The sequence below is a fragment of the Canis lupus genome, chromosome 23 (assembly GCF_011100685.1).
Source record: "Canis lupus familiaris isolate Mischka breed German Shepherd chromosome 23, alternate assembly UU_Cfam_GSD_1.0, whole genome shotgun sequence".
In the NCBI taxonomy this organism is placed as follows: domain Eukaryota; kingdom Metazoa; phylum Chordata; class Mammalia; order Carnivora; family Canidae; genus Canis; species Canis lupus.
Window position 1 is genome coordinate 30,816,330 of NC_049244.1, and position 19,699 is coordinate 30,836,028.

At 43.2% G+C, this 19,699-nt stretch overlaps 1 protein-coding gene across 28 annotated transcripts in view; it reads left to right on the forward strand.

Annotated features, from left to right (window-relative positions):
* TMEM108 (transmembrane protein 108) overlaps positions 1-19,699 on the forward strand; it is a 343,329-nt gene that overhangs the window by 309,370 nt on the left and 14,260 nt on the right. For 24 of the 28 annotated variants that reach the window (XM_038570880.1, XM_038570881.1, XM_038570882.1 and 21 more), the window contains one exon: positions 17,627-19,054. In XM_038570880.1, the coding sequence (XP_038426808.1) occupies positions 17,627-19,054 (1,428 nt within the window). Of the gene's footprint in view, positions 1-6,167; positions 6,336-12,354; positions 12,423-12,972; positions 13,126-17,626; positions 19,055-19,699 lie in introns of those variants that run through there. The other 4 variants (XM_038570898.1, XM_038570895.1, XM_038570896.1 and 1 more) reach the window with 3 other exon arrangements.

Consider the following 19,699-nt stretch of genomic DNA (forward strand, 5'->3'; position numbering starts at 1 on the left):
GAAGATGAGGTAGTGACAAGGGATTTGTCAAATGTTTAGCCAACAGGATTAGGTGTCTTCAGTATATATGATTGGTAAGAGGAATATTTTTATTTTGGTTTATTAACTTTTTTATTTTAATTCTAGTATAGTTAATGTACAATACTATGTTAGTTTCCGGTATACAATATAGTGATTCAACAATTCCATATATCATTACTCAGTGCTTATCATGCTAAGTATAATTTTAATCCCCTTCACCTGTTTCACCCATTTCTCCCCCCTGTACCTTCTTTCTGATATGCTTTATTTTAAATGAGTACTCTCAGTTAAGGTTTTGTTTTTCAACAAGAACATTTTTACTTGAAACATACTTCAGAAAACATGGTTCTAAAAGATATATAAAAACATTCCATCCAAGAAAAATAGAATACACATTTTCTTCATGTACACAGAGAAGAATCCCCTAGTTAAATCATATAAAAAGAGACATAACAATTATTACAAATTTAAGAAGACTAGAATCATACCAAGTATATTTTCCAGCCACAATGGTATAAAATTAAAGATCAACAATAAAACAAAGAAAATTTACAATGTAAATATTAAAAATTTAATATGTAAATCCTAACATAGTACTGCACAAGCCATGGGCCAAATAAGAAATCAAACGTCAAATCAAAGTGTATCTCAAAAAAAGAAAAAAGAAGGCACGATATTCCAAAACCTATGGGATATAAAAACAAGACTCATCTGTTTGCTGCCTCCAAGAGACTCGTTTTAGACCTAACAACATCTGAAGATTGAAACTGAGGAAATGGAAAAACATTTATCATGTATATTGATGTCAAAAGAAAGCTAGAGTAGCAATATTTATTTTTTTTAAGATTTTATTTATTTATTCATAGACACAGAGAGAGAGAGGCAGAGACACAGGCAGAGGGAGAAGCAGGCGCCACGCAGGGAGCCAGATGTGGGACTCGATCCCAGGTCCCCAGGATCACACCCCAGACTGCAGGCAGCGCCAAACCGATGCACCACTCGGGCTGCCCTGGAGTAGCAATATTTATGTTGGACAAACTAGACTTTTTTGTTCTTGTATTGTTTTTACCCTGTTTGGTATCAACTAATTCAACTTTCATTCTTGTTATTCTAAGATTTCCTATTTCTTGGATTCAAGATTCATGATTCAATCTTGGTAACTTGTGTGTTTTTTAGAACTGTTCTTTTCTAACTGTTCTTTTCTGATTTTTTTTATATTTATTACTATATAATTTTTATAGTAATCTGTTTTCACACTGTGTATTTCCATGGTTATCTATTGTTTTCTCTTCCATTTCTCATGTTGGCTTTTGGTCTTGTAGTTAAAGCATTGCCAATTTTAATTTTTGGGGGGAAAACCTGGTCATTATTTTCAGTGTTAATTTATGTTTCATTCTGGTCGCTATTTTTTATTTCTGATTTTTCTTTGTTATTTCCTTCCTCTACTAAATTTCAGCTAAGTTTCTCCTTTTTCTAGTTACTTGTGGTGTAATGTTGTTTATTTGAACCTTTTTTTCTTAATACAAACATTTATAGCATGAATTTCACTCCCTTCAAGTTTCTTTTTTTTTTTTTTCCTTCTAAGTTTCTGTTGAGAAATCTTCAGCTAGCCTTACAGGTTTTCCCTTGTAAGTTAAGGACTTCTTTTGTCTTTCTGCTTTTAAGATTTTTTCTTTATCATTATGTTTTGTAAATTTAATTACAACGTATCTTCATGTTGGCTTGCTTTTATTGATTTTGATGGGAGTTCTCTGTGCCTCTTGTATCTGGATGTTTGTTTCCTTCCCCAGATTAGGGAAATTTTCTGCTATTATTTCTTAAAATAAATTTTCTGCTCCCTTTTCTCTTTTCTTCTTCTTCTGAAACTCCTATAATACAAATGTTATTACAAAACTTGATGGAGTCACAGAGTCACTAATAGATTTAGTCCCTAAATATATTCTTATGTTGCATAATTCTTTCTCTCTTTTGTTTGGCTTCATTATTTTCCATTATTTTGTCTTCTAGGTCACTAGTTCATTCCTTTTCTTCTTCTAGCCTTCTGTTCATCGCCTCAGCCTCTTCCCAATCTCATTTATTGCATTCTTCATCTCTGATTAATTCTTTTTTACTCTTTTATCTCTGTGGTTAGGATTTCACTGATGTCTTCTATTCTTTCTCAAGCCCAGTGAGTATCTTTATGATTATTGCTTTAAATTCTCCATCAAACATGTTACTTATCTCTGTTCTGCTTAGACCTCTAACTATGGCTTTATGTTGTTCTTTCATTTAAGATAAATTCTTCTGTCTTGGCATTTCGTCTAAGTCTGCCTTCTTTTATGTGATGAAAGTTATGTCTCCTGCTCCTGAAAATAATGGCCTTATGAAGAAGAGGTCATGTAATACCCAGGGCCTGGTGCTTCAAGGATTGTCTCTGGTGTGTGCTATGTGTGCTCTGCTGTTGTTTTGGCTGCTCTTTCAGGCCAGTCATCTGCAAAGACTCTCCTTGCCTGCTGTGGGCAGTGTTTAGTCCCTGGCCTGAATATGGTGAGTTTACCTAGGTGTGCTATGGTCTGCTTGTGAAATAAAAACTGATACCAACTCTGCTAGAACTTAGGTTCTGTAGAACTAACGCTAGCTGGGAGATGCAGTGTGGAGAGGGGTTTGTGCTGGTCTTCTGGGAGAGGGGCCTGGCACACTAGGACCGAAGCAAGCTTGACTGAGAAGGGCAGTCCCGCCAGAGCACAGGGGAGTGGGGCTTGATGTAAACCAGTTAGGCAGCTAGTGTTGGCATTGTGCTGCCTCCTGCAGATAGCTCTGTGTTTATGCTGAGGGGCAGGGGACGACGGAAATGGTGCCGGCCAGCTCCCTTGTTCCTGGAGGGACATTTCTGTGAACACTGCCTCTCAGAGATACTCTCTGGGAAGAGCGAATGAATAATCTCCCAACTGTGTGCCTCAGGTGTTCTTCAGATCACTGCTTCCACACTATCTGCCCCTGGGTTGTTTGCCTGCCTTCTCTCTAGGAGCAGAACAATGCCCTCTGGGCTCTTTCCTAGTCAAGCCCACTGACCTTTCAAACTCTAGGCTTTAAGCTCTGCTGGTTGCAAAAACTCACAAAATTCAGCCCTTTTTGTTTTCTAAGCCAATAACTTTGGGGAAACATTCTCCTTGTGCATTCCCCTGTGCATACCTCTCTCTCTCTCTCTCCCTTCTATCTCATGACCACAGTTCCCTCCCCTCTGCAGCACCTGCAATCCATTTCTCCCCTAAACAATACTTCCACACTTACTACCTTCTTCAGTGTGGCCTCTTCTCTCCCTTTAGTTGTGGAGTTTGTTGTTTCCATCTTTAGGCCGATTTCTGGAGTATTTAGGATGATTTGATACTTCTATAGTTGTGTTCTGGGATGAGAGGAACCTAAGGTCCTCCTATTCTGTCGCAATCTTCTCCTCAAACCTGAGTGAGAGGAATATTTTTTTATTAAATCTGAAAATGTCTCTTCTCAAGGAGGTTCCAAGCTGATGAAAAAATGTGAGAAATATACAATGACAAGAATATGTCTTACATATTATCATTTAGCATGGTATTCGTGGTTAAGATGACTAGAACCAGGAAAGGGGTACACTGAGAGAGGCTACGGCTACCCCCAAAGTGGTGAACTTTAAGGGGATATTAAATGAGATGGAAGGACTATATAGGTAAGACACCAGAAATAATGGTTACTGTATGAGTAAGACATAGGAAAGGAATGACAAGAGGAGGAATCATCCTCTTCTTCCTCATCAGGAGTGATTGGATACTATATATTGCAGATATGGTTCCCAGAAAGCAGACTATGAGCTACAAATGTGCATACAGGATGTTTTTTGGTAGTGTTCCCAGAATCAACACTTTTAGTAAAGTAAAGGAAGCAGGACTGGGGCTGGGGGAGAAGTTGGGCTGTGATGCAGTCACACAGAAGGCCTCAGCCAACCTTATGGGAAATTCCAGAGCTGAAGTGGTCCTTTACATTCCTCCCAAATTAAGGTAAGGAGATCAGTCCCACAGAAACCAGTTCATTGGATCCAGGTTTTCTAGGAAGGGAGTGTAACCCTGAGCAAGGCAGTGATGCCTGAAGAAACTCAGCTGTGTGCCAGTACTCCTAGCATCTATAGAACAAGAGCCTCTTTGCTGGGGTAGAAGGAGGAACCTAGATAGCAGGCTTCACTGTCTGCTCAGTGCAAAATCTAAAGAACCAGTGAGAGAATATGATGGTGAATGGAAAGCACCAGACAGAACCCCAACATAGCCAGCTTACTTGGGAGATTAATACAATGTCATACAACTAGTGAGTGAATTTATACCTGGTTCCAGGATCTGTTTTCTCCCCATCTCTCCAGGAAAGACAAGAGACAGGTGAAGAAAAGAATTTAAAGAACTTAAGCACGCCTTATTATAAAGTATCCTATTCCTAGGTCTGTAGGATTTAAACTGTGTTCTAGGTTCTAAAAGAAATTTGGATCACATTTGAGTGGGGGGACACCACTTACCTATCCGCTTTAGTACCTGAGTTGTGGAAGCTGTGGGTAGAGTAAGGGGAAAACAGCTAACCAAAATTTGGGGTAAGGAACCACCTCCCCTCCAGCCCATGCCTAGAAAGTAGAGGCAGCTACCTTTTGCTACCGAGGAGAGTGTCTACAAAAGATAACATTCTGAAGTTGGGCTGTGGTGGTCCCCACACCACCCCAGACTTAGCCTGGGATTAGAGTCTTTCAGCAATGTACTTCAGTTTTGATCCTGATCTTATTTTCTTGGGTTCAAGTCAGAGGCAGGATTTGAATTGTGCTATGTGTTCATCTTCATTCCTCATCGAATCTGTGACTTTGAATAAATTTTTTAACCTCTCTGAACCTTGTTTTTAGGGAATAAGACGCGTCTTATATAAAATATGAGTATTAAATGGGTTTGTAGGAGTAAAAATACCTTTTGTTTGTATTTGTATAGGAGCAAACATAATTAAAAAGTGTGTTCTGATTCTGAATATTAGCACACTGTAAAATACAAAGTGCTAAAGTGTTTTCTACTCATGGATAAATTCTGAAAAAATCCTTTTCAGAATTTGCCAGAACTTTCTTTGCCAATATGCATTTTAGTACCCGTGATGGAGAATGAGGTAATAGCAGCCATCCCCATGGCTGGGATCAGGATGCCAGTTTATCTGGGAAACACAAAGCCATACTCAGCTTAGCCCTCAATACATGTTTGTTGAACATATGAAGAAATGAATGAATGGTGGAATGGTAGTAAGGGGCTCAAATTTCTCCTTTTCCAGGAAACCTTCCTGGGTTCCTCTGGTTTTCATGGGTTCCCTGCCAAGCTACTGCACATAAAATCTGTTACATCCCTCATAGTAATGAATTACAGACCATCTTCCATTGTTCTCTCCTTGTTCTGTGTGTGTTATTCTTGTCTCCTTGGTTTGTATGTACAGAAAATGATTTTATTAGTTTTTCCTCCAGAAATCTATCCTCAGGTCCACATTGAATTATTCAGGGACCTAAATCCATAGATTTATACTCAAAAGGAGAATAAGGAAGTGGAGGGTGTGTACCCTTGCAATCACATGGATTAAGATTGTTCTTTTCTCCTTCATAGGGTTTTATGATGACTGAATGAAATAATATATAAAAATCACCTAGTAGAATGCTTGCCACATAGTGGGTACTCAGTAAGTGGAAATCCAGAATTAGTGAATAGTTATCAGTATCAGTATTGGGGAGAAAGAGAGATTGAACCGGGAGGAAAGCTTTAATCCCCAAGCACTCACAGCTTGGAGGGCTGACTTTCAGAATTCAATTGTGAAATCTAGTTCATGCCCAAAACCTAAATTATACCTTGGAGTATGGGCATCCTGCCTTGAAATGGGAAATTAGGCAATTTCACAAGGATGCACAGCTGTGTTGCCTGAGTCGTTTTGTTCCAGGCAAACTGGAACAGGCAGTGAACCTTTGGCAACTGATGAGAGCAGTACCAGACAGTCTGTAGCCAGCCCCATCAGGGAACCAGGCAAGAATACCAAACAGCCTTGCACAATGCTCATGGAGAAGCTGTGGGGGCTCAGGATCAGGTGAGCCAGTGTGCCAGAGAGAGCAGACACCCTTCTTTGACGTCAGCCTCTCCACTCAGCCCTCCCCCTCCTCCTCCTAGACTCTCCACTGTCCCTGCTATCCTCCTATTCTGCTCTCAGTAAGCAGTAAGCTCTTCTGTGAGGAGGAATGGGTGCTGAGAGATAATGCTTCAGACGTCAGCAAGCACAAGAGGATATCAAGTCAAAAGCCCCAATGCTCTTTTTAAGTAAGTGATTCTCTGGCATGATTAGGTCAGAACTTTGTGCCTTTTCTTCTCCTTTTTGCTTTTGAGAATTCGAAGCGGAGTGTAAATAGATACTAGTGGGTTTATCCTCTTTGTGCGGGTCCCAGGATTATCCAAAGGGTTTTTTTTTTTGAGACCCTGAGAGGTCTCAAAGATCCTCTTATGCTCGCTGAGGAGCCCACTGAACCCAAGCTATAGGACTTCTGACCCTGTGGGGATCATTTTGGGGGGTTATAGGAACCAAGCATTTGGAGACTCCATGGGCTTTGCAGGGCTGCCCTATCAGCTGGCTCTCAACAGTAAGTCCTCCTATTTGTACTGCTTCCTTACTGCTCTCATCAAAACCTGCCCATAGAATACACCTTTAACCATGAAGCCAAATCTGAGACATGTCTCTGTAAAGCCCAAATCCTGGCACACACTCTCACACAACCTTTTAGAACTTTGGAAAGAAATGAAGGCTAATTTGCTTTTGTAATTATGAATGGAACATACAGTGATAGGCACAATTATGGAAGAGGATCTTAGGAGAATATGTAGGAGAATCTCAGCCTTCTCCTGCCTCACCCTGTCTTTGGGATGTTGTGTTCATTTGAACTAGTTGATGTTAATCACCAAAACAAGCAAAGTAAAAAACGGGATAAATCCACACATGCACACACTCACACATCTCATACTGCATCAACACAGGACTCACATTGTTTACTACTTTCTTTTGTTGACACTGTCTTTAAAGAAATAAATATCGGGATCCCTGGGTGGCTCAGGCTCCCTGCATGGAGGCTGCTTCTCCCTCTGCCTGTGTCTCTGCCTCTTTCTGTGTGTGTCAGAAAGAAAGAAAGAAAGAAAGAAAGAAAGAAAGAAAGAAAGAAAGAAAGAAAGAAAGAAAGAAAGGAAGGAAGGAAGGAAAGGAAGAAGGAAGGAGGAATGAAGGAAGGAAGAAAAAGAGCAGAACGAATAAACCCAGAATCATAGCCGCCGCACGAAGCCATCCTCCCCATCCCCATCCCCCCTCCACCTCCCCTACCGTCAACCCTAAAGAAAGAAAGAAGAAAGAAATCTTTTAAAGAAATATTTGTAATTTTGTTGTAAGCATTCAGCTGCAAATAACTTAAATATATGGAATTAAGTATTCTTTTATTCCCATATTGTTCAGAAAACATTATCTGTACTTTGTATGAGTCAGTGAACTAACTTCCTGAGCTCCAGATGCTCAAGAAGTTCACGGTCCCAGGGGAGTGACCTAAATGTAATAGAAACTAAAATAACAGTTGCCACCTGTTGAATGCCAGTACTTTTTGGGACCTCTCTATCTCTTAGTCTTCTATCCTACCTCTGAAAGCACCCTAAAGTTAGACATTATCATCTTTATTGTGTAGTTGCAGAAAACAAAGCTCAACTAATTTGCCTAAAGTCACAGAACTAGGAAGTTACAGAGCCAGAATTGTTCCTAAATACCACTGCCCACCCTCACCTCCGCCCCCAGACTCTTGCCTACTCCCTCACACTCACGCTCTGTGGGGAGAAGGGCCACAATATGAATGGGAACAGAGTGTCCTGGTAGTGGGCTGGGAGCCATCATTTCTGACCAGAAATATTTTTTTAAAGATTTTATTTGTTTATTCATGAGAGACAGTAGGAGAGGGAGAAAGAGAGGCAGAGACACAGGCAGAGGGAGAAGCAGGCTCCATGCAGGGAGCCTGATGTGGGACTGGATCCCGGGTTTCAGGATCACACCCTGGGCCGAAGGCGGCCCACCTGGGCTGCCCCTGACCAGAAATATTAAAGATGTCAAGATGTCTTGATCTTGTCAAAACAAAATGACAATAAAGTTGGGTTTTTAGACTGATACATTATCATCTAGCATGTGGGTTTTTTTGTTTGTTTGTTTGTTTTAGAAATTTTGAATGAGGATGGAGGTAGCCATATCTAATACCTTATATGGCTTCCATGGTTAAATGGCAGGGCAATCTAGCCCTGTAGCAATGATAAATAAGCTTGGATTTTCATGTATCCTGCTTCCTGGGTAAAGAAAGTTATAATCGTTTATATTACGTGAATGCCATTTACCCTGACCCCTCAGTTAGATTTTGCACTGGTTTAAAACTATGTGTTCAGGCTGTCAGTCTTTGACCATTTTACCTCCAAACTCTACACTTGGCTCTGAATGCAAATATTTAAAAAGCTGAGAATCAAAAGGAATATAGAAAGATGTGGCAATAATGGATTTTTTTCCCTTTTCTCTTTAAGTAGGCTCCACAACATATCAGTAGCTAGGTTAGATCAGAATCTATCCACTAAGTTAAGAAAAATCTGAAGAGCCAGAAGCCACCATTAGGGCAGGGTAGGACTCAGGCTTTCCCCTTACCCACTGTCCTATCTGCATGCCCCCATCTGTGGACACAAAATCTTATACCAAGTTGCTGGGAACACTGCCTGCAAACCTGCCTTCAGCTCTATCCCCCTCCAAAACCCATGTGGAGCTTTTTTTTTCAATATTTCTTTTTTTTTTTTTAATTTTAGAATAGTTTTAAACCTAGAGAAAAGTTCCAAGAGTAGAACAGAGAATTCTCTATATATACCCTACATTCAGTTTTCTGTTAGTAACATCTTGTATTACTATAGTACATTTGTCACAATTAATGATACATTATTATTAAGTGAAGTCCATACTCTATTCACATTTTCTTCTTTTTCTTTTAATGTCCTTTTTCTCTTTTCAGGATCCTGTCCAGGATACTACATCACATTTATTTGTCATATCTCCGTAGGCACCTTTTGGCTGTGATAGTTTCTCAGACTTTCCTTGTTTTTGATGACCTTGACAGTTTTGAGGAGTATGATCAGATACTTTGTAGGATGTCCCTCAATTTGGATTTTTCATATGTTTTTCTTATCATTAGCCTGGGTTAATAGGGGAAGGAAAGCTACAGAAGCAAAGTACCATCAAGGGCACATACTGTGGCAAAGTACCATCAAAGATACATACTGTCACCATGACTTTATCACTGTTGATGTTGACCTTGATCACCTGGCTGAGGTAATGCTGTTCATCTTCTCTACTCTAAAGCAGAGAACATTTTTTATTAGCCTTTTCCTTTTAGTTTTGGGAGAGTACAAGCCAGTCAGGACTGTATTTATTAGCCTTTTCCTTTTAGTTTTGGGAGAGTACAAGCCAGTCAGGACTGTATTCTTTCCCATGATGTCAGAGAGATGTTCCCTGAATATTAATGATCTTGTTATTTTATTAGAAGCTGAGTTGACCTTTTCATTTTTGTTTAGAGAGCCTTTGAAAGAATGTCTTTGGTGTATGGGTTTGTGCCTCTGTCATAGCTGATTTTCTTCCCTTCTAGATTAGCAGCTCCTTGAAGAAATGGTCATATCCTCCAATATACTGTATCCACCATATACGGTCCTCCACCTGTATTCCATCTGTCCTCCAAACCACAAAGTACATGTGTGCCAGAGAGCTCCATGGCACTTCTAGGATAGCAACTTGGTGCTGGTTGTTATATAGAAGTTCAGCTGGGACTGAAGATCAGGGGCTTTAGGTCCTTTCCACATGGGCTCTGCAGTGGGCTACTCAGGCTACCTCATAGCATGGTGGCTGGCTTCAGAGAAGAAGCACTGACAAATAAGAACTAGGAAGTAGCTGTGCCCACCTTTTATGATCTGGCCTCAGAAGTCGTGTGGCTTCACTTCAGCCACAGTCACAGCCCCACCCAGATTCAAGGGAAGAGAACAGAGATCTCACCTCTCCAATAGGAGTGCCAAGCCACATTTAGGAAGAGTAAATGGTTTGGGATGTATTGTAGTGATTATTTTTGGAAAATATAAACTGCCACAGCTGCCTAATGAGTGATTTAGGTTTCTTAGCCTTCAGCAAATATTCATTATAGTCAGTAACTGCACTAGATATGGAGTTACAACATTGAACCAGATAATCTCTACCCTCTGGCAGTTTAGAGTTCAGACAGGCAAACGAGACACTCACCATTTCCATTCATCGAGATGAGGGCTGGAATAGGTTAGGCATAAAGGTTACAGGCACAAGGAAGGACGTCTAACAAGGCCTTCAAGACCAAGGAGGAGTTCTAGGTAGAAAATGTTTGTCCTAAGAGGAGCTAAATGTGCAAGGCAAAAAGCTAAAGCTGAAGATAAAAGGTAGCATAGTTCCCCTAAGTGTTGCTATCTTTGGGGAAAGCTTTATTTTTTAATTGTGGTCATCACAGTTGTTTCTATTGGTATGTCATTGCCTATCCTCATATGTTCTTGTGCTCCTGTAGGATATTTTCCTGGATCAAAAATCTCTTAGTCCCTAAGATCTCAAGCATCCAGGATCAGAGAACCTGAATTTAAATCCTGGTACTTCCACATAGCAGCTGTTTTGAACTGAGAAAGACTTGACCATATGTTAGCATGAGGATGATAGAAGGGCCTGGGCTGCAAATGGATGTTCTTGCCTGTTTCCTATTCCTAAGAGAGAATCTGTGCTGTGTATGCATGCATGTGTGTGTGTTCACATGTGTTTCTTTGTAGTGTTTTTCTTAGGAAGCTGTGCTCTGTCAGCCTCCCAGAGCAACACAAGGAAATTCATGCTGGCTGGAGGCCACAGGCCTGGCTGCCAGGAAGGAGGGCAAAAGCAGAGATTTACATCCTAAACTCACTGGTTTCATAAAGAAGCCAAGGTCACAAGCATAAGTTACCTCTTAAAAGCATTTGTCCAGCACATTCTGAAGGCAGTGGTGCATATTTATTTCTCAGGGAAACCATGCTATGAGAAATGAGGAGCTCATGTTTGATCTTTAAAATAAAAGAGCACGGGGATCCCTGGGTGGCGCAGCGGTTTGGCGCCTGCCTTTGGCCCAGGGCACAATCCTGGAGACCCGGGATCGAATCCCACGTCAGGCTCCCGATGCATGGAGCCTGTTTCTCCCTCTGCCTGTGTCTCTGCCTCTCTCTCTGTGTGTGACTATCATAAAATAAATAGAAAAATAAAAAAAAAAAAACATGTTTTAAAATAAAATAATAAATAAAATAAAATAAAATAAAATAAAATAAAATAAAATAAAATAAAATAAAATAAAATAAAATAAAATAAAAAGAGAACGTTGACGTTCAGAGGATGGAACACAGTAGAATACAGGGGCCGGTGATATAAAGAGAACACTTTGGGTTTGGAGCATTAGCAGGATTGGAGGGGCAGTGAGTTGGCCTGGATCTCTCCCAGTCCTAACCCAGTGTAGCTGTGTGACCCATGGTAAGTATTTCACTATGTTGGGCCTCAACCTTCTCATCGGTAAAGTGAAGGAGTTAGATACCAGAGAGTCCTAATATCCCTTCCAACTAAAAGATGATAATCTTGAAATTAGAAAAGCCAATTTCCTAGCAAGATGGTATGTTCCTTCCCATGTTGAGAACAGACTCTGATGATCAAACTCAGTATGCTGTAGATACTCTTTCCTTTTGTTAAAACACTGGATGCAGAAGCTAAATTCATTTTTTTTCAGAAGCTAAATTCCTAAGTGTTCCAGTCATTCATTGCTATAAAACAAACTATCCCAAAACAGTGGCTTAATCATTTACTTTGTTCCCAAATGTTCGAGTTGACTGAGCTCAGTGAGGCAGCTCTCACTTGGGAGTCTCTTCTGTGGCTGCAATCCAACAGTGGCTGGGTCTGGGGTTATCTGTAGGCTGTTTCAGTGTCATGTCTGATGCCTGGCTGGGGTTGGAAAGCTGGGGCTCCTTAGGCCTTTCTATTGCTCTTCATGTGGTCCCTCCACTCAGTTTCTCCACATGGTGGCCTAAAGGCCATTGGACTTCTTGTATGGGACCAGAGACACCCAAGAGAAACCTGCAGAAGCTGTGTAACCTTTTCTGCCCCATTCTTTTCCTCACAGAAGTCACAAAGGCCTGCCTAGGGTCAAGGGGAGGGAAAGCGAGGATTTCCAGCTTTTTTGTTGGACTACTACAAGTTTCCCCTAATTACTTAACTTTACAGGATAAAGTTAATTGACCATCTTATTAAAAGAACGCTACATGTGTCATATAGAGCCCTGAAGAAAACAGGTAAGGAAAGAAAAGTCAAAAGACCAGTAATAGAAAATCGGTTCCCAAAAATTATGGATTATTGCTTTTTAATATGCAGAACAGCCTAGCAGGTAGGGGGGAGGGGTAGTGCAGAGCAGATCCCTGAGTGAAAGTGTTATTTTGTTTGTTTTATTCCGTTTTAAGTAGGTTCCATGCCAGTGTGGAACTGAGTGTATGGCTTGAATTCACAACCCTGAGATTAAGACCTGAGCTGAGATCAAGAGTCAGGTGCTTAACCAGCTGAACCACCCAGGTGCAAGACTATAAACTCTGAAGTCAAGGTGCCAGGTCAAATCACCGCTCTCCATTCCCCACCAGTATGACAAAAGACAGGTTTCTGTACCTCTCTGTGCTGCTTTTCCTCAGGTGCAACAGTGACCTAATAATAATACCTGTCTTATCAGTTGTTATGAGAGTTAAATATAACAGGACAAGCTTAGCCCTGCAAGCAGTGCATGGCAATAGGAAGCACCTCATACATTAAATTAGCCATCTCTCTCTTCACCAACTCCCTCCTTGCTTTTGCCAGATGCAAATATCATGCCCAATATGCAATGTGGGCAGTTAACCAAATAAACAGAAGGAGAAGAACCTTTCCTTTCCTTGGGCCCTGGGATCATGTATGCATTGGAATTCTAGGTAGGAAGAGGCCTTCCTGCAACATCTGGACATCCATCAGTCTGTGAGTTTCTACCCCCCACACTTGTCCGTTTTCCGAGATGCTTTAAAATTTGGTTCCACATTTAAAGCATGTCAGGCTAAATTTTAGTTTAGTCTCTCTTTCATATTTGGAATTACAGCCTCTATAGGGTATTATGCAAATCTATGCAAATGATATGCAAAGCGACGATAGCCCCAGATTGTGGGGGAAAGAGCGAGCAGGCCAACACAAAGGGACTTGAATGAAAATTTGCATCTGATAGGGGAGCCCTGGGTTGAAGGCCTTGCACAGTTAATGTGACAGTATGTGCCCTTCCATTCAGTTATTAACCTTTTATGCCAAAGAGGAGAGGTAAAGTCATGTCTGATTTCCTTAGTGAAGGTGACAGTGGAGGTTGAAGGAAGTGTTTGTACAGTGCAACAGGGTAGCAATTTTTATGATACGTATGTAAAATTGCTTTGAAATAGTGGCAGTGGACCAGGCTGTGTCCTCAACCTGCTGTGAGTTCTTGGAAAAGTCACTTTGCTCCTTCCATTGCCTCCTCTGTGAAATGAGAGAATTTGATTAAGTTACCTCTAGGGCCCCTTTCACTGTGACAACTAAATGTCATCCTCCAAATGAAAACTCTTTGCACCCAGATGGCAATACCCATTCATTGTACCAAACAAAGGTTTACTATAAAGTCTAAGAAAGAAAGGGCTGAGAGGTAACTTATCAGTCTTCCTAGAGAGAAAAATAACTCACAGGATGCTGATAACTTTTTTTAAAAAGGGAGAGGGAGCAACAAAGGCAAGCATTTACTTACATTGTAAGTCATAGAGCAAGAAGAATTGTAGTCATACTTCCCAGCTGGGAGGATTTTAACCTCTGGAATGCTCTTGGTGAGAAAATCAGGAGAAATTCTTTCCCTGAGTATTTTAAAGACTAGGATATGTTAACCCCTTTGCCTCTAGAGTGCTGCAAAGTTTTTCTGGAGGCCAGGGTTGCTCCTCTCCCACCCGTTACTGGAATCATTCGGGATCTCTGAAAGCTTTGCACTGCGCTTGATGCCGCTGCCAAAAGATGGCCATGTCCTTGGTCTCTGGTCTCTGATTGTCTCTAGCACATCTGGTGTTCTACCCCAGGAATCCTCTGGGCCCTTGATTTTAACTCCAGCTGTCACAGCAGCCACCACCTGGGTACAGGCATACCCTGATAGGGCCTTTGCCCAGGGCTTCTCTGACAGCTCCATGGGCTATGGGCCTCATGCAGGAGTGAGAATACAGAGGAATGAGTACCAGTGGAGTAGCCCTGGGCCAGTGGGATGGGAATGATGTAGGAAATGTTGGGATTTGAATCCAACAGCCAAGAAAGAATCTTGAAACATCTTTGGTGCAAAAAGGTGTTTTTATTAAAGTACAGGCACAGGACCCATGGCCAGAAAGAGCTGCTTTGAGGTTGTGACAGGCGACTGATTATACACTTTCAAGTTGGGAGGAGGTTAGGGACACCACAAGCCTCCAGGATATTTTAGAAACAAGGTTTCCAATATCCTGATTGGGCTAGCTATTGCTAGGAAAAGATCATTTATTACTGTTTAGAAAAAACTCAGTCATGAGACCCTTCAGATATATATTGTGGGCCATATGCTTGGAGGAAGATTGCTAATGTGTATCTTGGGAGAGAAAGTCAAAGGAACTTTCCAAAGGAATTTTTATGTGTTAAAGAAGACTTACAGCATCCTGGGGGTCAGGATAATATTGCCTCTTGCCTTTAGCAAAGTATTAACATTGAGGTAGCTGAGTTCCTAGAGGAATGTCACTGCCTGTTTCCAGGACTTGTCAATCGGCTATAAGTAGTAAGGAAACTTAATTTTTCTTTTGCCTTTGTTTCCCACATCAGGAACAGCTCAGCAAGTGAGTGCTGTCTCTCAAAGACAGTTTGAGGTACAATCTACTCAGCCCCTCAGAGGTCCCCAGCAAATATGAGTTGCTCATTCTGGTCAACTCATAACGTGCTGTAGATTGATTTTCACTATTTGACTCATCTCAGACCCCCATGGTTGTTGCCCTTGGATCACTTCCCAAAATAAACTACCTGCACACAAGCCCTGGTCTCTGCCTTTCCTTTATCTGAGGGATCTCTAATGTAAGATTAGCTGTCTTAGCTTGGGCTGTCATAACAAAGTACCACAGGCTGAGAGTGCTTAAACAACAGAAATTTATTTTCCCCCAGTCTGGAGGCCCTGAAGACCAAGATCAAGGTGCCAACAGGATTGGTTTCTGATGAGACCTCTCCCTTTGACTTGAAGATGGCCACATTCTCATCGTGTCTTCACGTGGCCTTTCCTCTGTGTACTAGCATTTCTGGTATCACCTGTGTGTCTTAATCTCCTCTTCTTATAAAGACACAGTCAGATTAGATTGGGGACCACCCTAATGCCCTCATTTCGACTTAATAGCCTCTTTAAAAGCCCTGTCACCAAATACAGTGACATTCTGAGGTGCTAGGGATTAGAGCTTCAACATATGAACTTGGGGGACACAAAGTTCAATCTTTAACACTTAATACTGAACCAAGGGACTCATGAACAAAACAGTAAGAGTTTTGTAAGAGAATGTAGTTTGTAAGGGAATGTCCCTCAAAATATCAGGGGTCAGGACTCCTATCCCTAAGAACAGATTGTCCCTGTGGTGTTTGGCTGCAAGAGAAGGGTTGGAATAACCCTGAACCAATGAGAACATCATGGCATAGCAACTTCTTTTCCTCTTCCTCCTCCTGAATCATTGGTGGTGGTTGACCAAGAAAAGCATGCATTTTAGATACAGCTCGGTTTCATATATGGCAGCTGTGGTGGGACTTTAAACATGTTCATTAATCTACCTGAGATCTGTTTCCTACCCCACTGAGTGGTTGTGAGGATTAAATCAAGCATGAAAGACTGGACCAAAGCAAATGCTCAGAAATTAGTTTTTGGGATTGACCTGAATAAGAAGAGCCTACTGTTAATATATGGTTTAAATCACCAAAGAAAGCTTAGAAAGAAATAGGTTGCTTAGGCAAATTTTTGGTCCTAAAGTCTGCATGTGCTATACTCTGTTCAATCTATAGTCCCTTGGCCTCCCTTCACCTACTAATTCATAAGTGTAGGGTGAGGGGAACTGGTCCACATTCAGACTCCACCCCACACCTAAGTCAGAGGTGGCTTCAGTGGTGGTCCTGGGCCCATTTCAAAGGCATGCCAGGAGATGATCTCCCCTTCTTTGTTTCTGAAAGCTCACCAGGGCCCCTGCCTTCCCCTGTCAGCAGCTTCACTGACCATCCCAGGCATGTAGAAGTCACTGCCAGGAACCCTGCTTTGGCCATTCATCTTGCTTGAATCTGAAGGGGGAGGGAAGCTCCCAGGGAGTTACCAGATAGAGACAGATTTCTACCATCGTCTGGGTGGCTAGCAGAGCTGAAGGTAGGGCATAAGAGTAACCAGGAAGTGGTTCATAAGAAAAAGGACTTCACAGGTCAGAATCAGGCCTTAAAAGCATGTCAGGCCACTCCTCAGCAGTGGAGACTAAATTCTTCCTAGCCCATGTGTAGTACTGGGGTGGCCAGTCTTCCAGTTTATAATCTGAACAGATCCTATGTCTCACATTTATACAAGATGTGTTATTTGAAAAATTTGACACATGCTGTTGTGATTAATAAAATCCACATATATTTAGAAGTATTTTTAAATTTATAGGTTTTTGTTCTTGTGCATCTCTTCTCGATGAACTAAAAGCATATACACTGATCATCAGAAAGAATCCATGATTTTCTTTTAATGCTCAAAAAAGGTCCTCCTACTCAAAAGGCTGGGTATTACAAGTGATTTTCCACAGACAGTTTAGCCACGTGAGTGCCATAGGAAAAGCAGTTAACATTAACGACAACCATAAAACCAGCTGGCATTCATAGAGTGCATCTTTTCTTCCAGGCTGTGTGCCAAGTGCTAGATGGGCACCAGATCTGGCCACCCTCTGGACCCCTGTCCCCTTCTGCCTGTCACTATCCTATGGCACTAAGATGTCTCTGCCTTGTTTTAGGATTCTTTGTGGATTTGTTTGAGCTCACCCAGAATCCAGAGATTGCCCTGTTCATTTTTGTGTTCTCCAAGGTGAAGGAGAGGATAGAGACCCTCCTTACTGGTCCAGTGAATGGGCCTGAATAAATGGAGGTCTGACCATTTGTGCCTTTGTCCAGTCCATAGTAGAAGATTCAGAAAGGGCATAAGAGTTGGTCAGCTCTGCCCAAGTAAGCCTTCCACATTTGACTCAAGCTGGCTCACGCAGAGGGGCAACAGGCACTCAGAGGCCACAATCTTTCCCACATCCAACCCAGCCTTTTCTGAGAAGCTGCTTCTGGGAGTCACAGTGGCAGTATGGACCTCCAGAACATTCCTAATGTTTCCTTTGAGTTCCTAGAGCTCCATAGGTTCATGAGTAAAGAAAGTCTAGGCTCTGAGCAACTTCCCAGGTATTTCACCTCTTCTCTCTGTCTTCCTCTCAAGGCTTCCTCCTGATCTTGGCACTGACTGAAGCACTGGTATTTGCCACCCAGGAACCATCTCCCAGAGAATCTCTTCAGGTCTTCCCCTCAGGCACCACCCCAGGCACCATGGTGACAGCATCCCTCAGCTCTACCAGACACTCTTCCATGGCAACTACCCCTACTTCTGTGGTCACACTGACGCCCCATCCCGATGGACCTTCCTCACAGGCTACAGCTCCCATGGCAATGACAACACCCCATCCAGATGGACACCCTCCTACAAACACCATCTCCACTATCACGGTGACAGCAACCACCCCACATTCTGAAGGCCCCCTACCCACAGAGCCCCTTCCTGCTGCCATGGCAACCACATCCTCCTACTCAGAGGGCCACACCCAGGGGGAGGCTGTGCCCACCATCCTGCTGACAAAGCCAACGGCAACCACCAGCCGTCCCACCACAGCACCCACCCGGGCTACCACGCGCAGGCCTCCCAGGCCTCCAGGCTCTTCCAGGAAGGGGGCCAACAGTTCATCACGCTCTGTCCTGCCTGCACCCAGTGGCCACTCTGGGAGGAAGGAAGGCCAACGGGGACGAAATCAGAGCTCCACACATCTGGGGCAGAAGCGGCCTCTGGGGAAAATCTTTCAGATCTACAAAGGCAACTTTACAGGGTCTGTAGAACCTGACCCCTCTACCCTCACCTCCAGGAACCCACTCTGGGGTTATTCTTCCTTGCCACAGCCCCAGACAGTGGCCACAACCATGGCGCCCAGTAGGACCTCGTGGGCACCACCCACCAACCCCCTGGTGCCTACAGAGGACAAGCCAGGCCTTAGCAGAGCAGGCCAGGGGGATGGTTCTACCTTCACCAGCCAAGGAGGGGAGCTGGACACCACAGTAGCCTCAGGTGCCCCTGCCAGTCCACAACCTGCCCCAGTGCCTTCTCAGCACCCCCGCGGTGACCCACAGGATGGCCCCAGCCACAGTGACTCCTGGCTTACTGTCACCCCTGGCATCAACAGACCTCCATCTACCAGCTCTGGGGTCTCCACAGCCACCGCGGGGCCCACCCAGGCTGCCTTCAATGCCAGTGTCTCAGCCCCTTCCAAGGGGACTCCTCAGGGAACATCCTCAACCTCGCAGGCCCCATCCCATCCCACCGAGGGCTCAGAAAGCACTATTTCCCAAGCCAAGGAGGAGGCTACAGCCACCCCCACCATGACCAACAGGGTGCCCAGTCCTCTCTCCACAGTGGTGTCCACAGCCACAGGAAACTTCCTCAACCGCCTGGTCCCTGCTGGGACCTGGAAGCCTGGAACAGCAGGGAATATATCTCATGTGGCCGAAGGGGACAAACCCCAGCACAGGGCCACCATCTGCCTGAGCAAGATGGACATCGCCTGGGTGATCCTGGCCATCAGCGTGCCCATCTCTTCCTGCTGTAAGTGCCTCCCCCTCTCCTTACTCTTCCCTATCTCCCTCCTCACCCTTTGTCACATCAACTTGTCTATCCCCAGAGTTCCTTTGCCCCAGAGCTGGACAGTTCCCACCAGATAGGCCACAAAATGTCCCAGAATTCTAAGAAACCGGGTGACAGGACAAGATTCATGGGTTATCCCTACCCCTCATCCTTAGCTCTGCCAGGATATGGCTCAGATGTCCACTCATCATAAAGACAGAGCTCCCAGGAGTTGAGGAGAACCTTCCAAGTAGTCCAGGCCAGTTCTGCATTTTGCAGAAAGAAACACAAAGCTGGAGAGGTGCCATGGCTCACCCAGGAGCCCAAAGTTAAGTGAGAGGCAGGCCTGGGATGGAAGGTCACTGTCTTCCTGCCCAGTGCTCTTATCATGACACCACCCTGCCACACTCACCTTCAAGGGCAGCCTGCTCATAGCTGTAGTGACATGGCACCAAGACACAGTAGGTGAATGTTGGCACTTCTAAACATGCAACCTTCAAATAGCAGAGCCCTTACCTTCCTCTCCCACTTCACATCCATTTTTCTGTGTCTTTCTCCCCTCCCTCATCTCTTGTCCTCCTGTTCTCTCTCTCTTTCTCCAAAAAAAGGAGAGGAGGCTTTGACCTT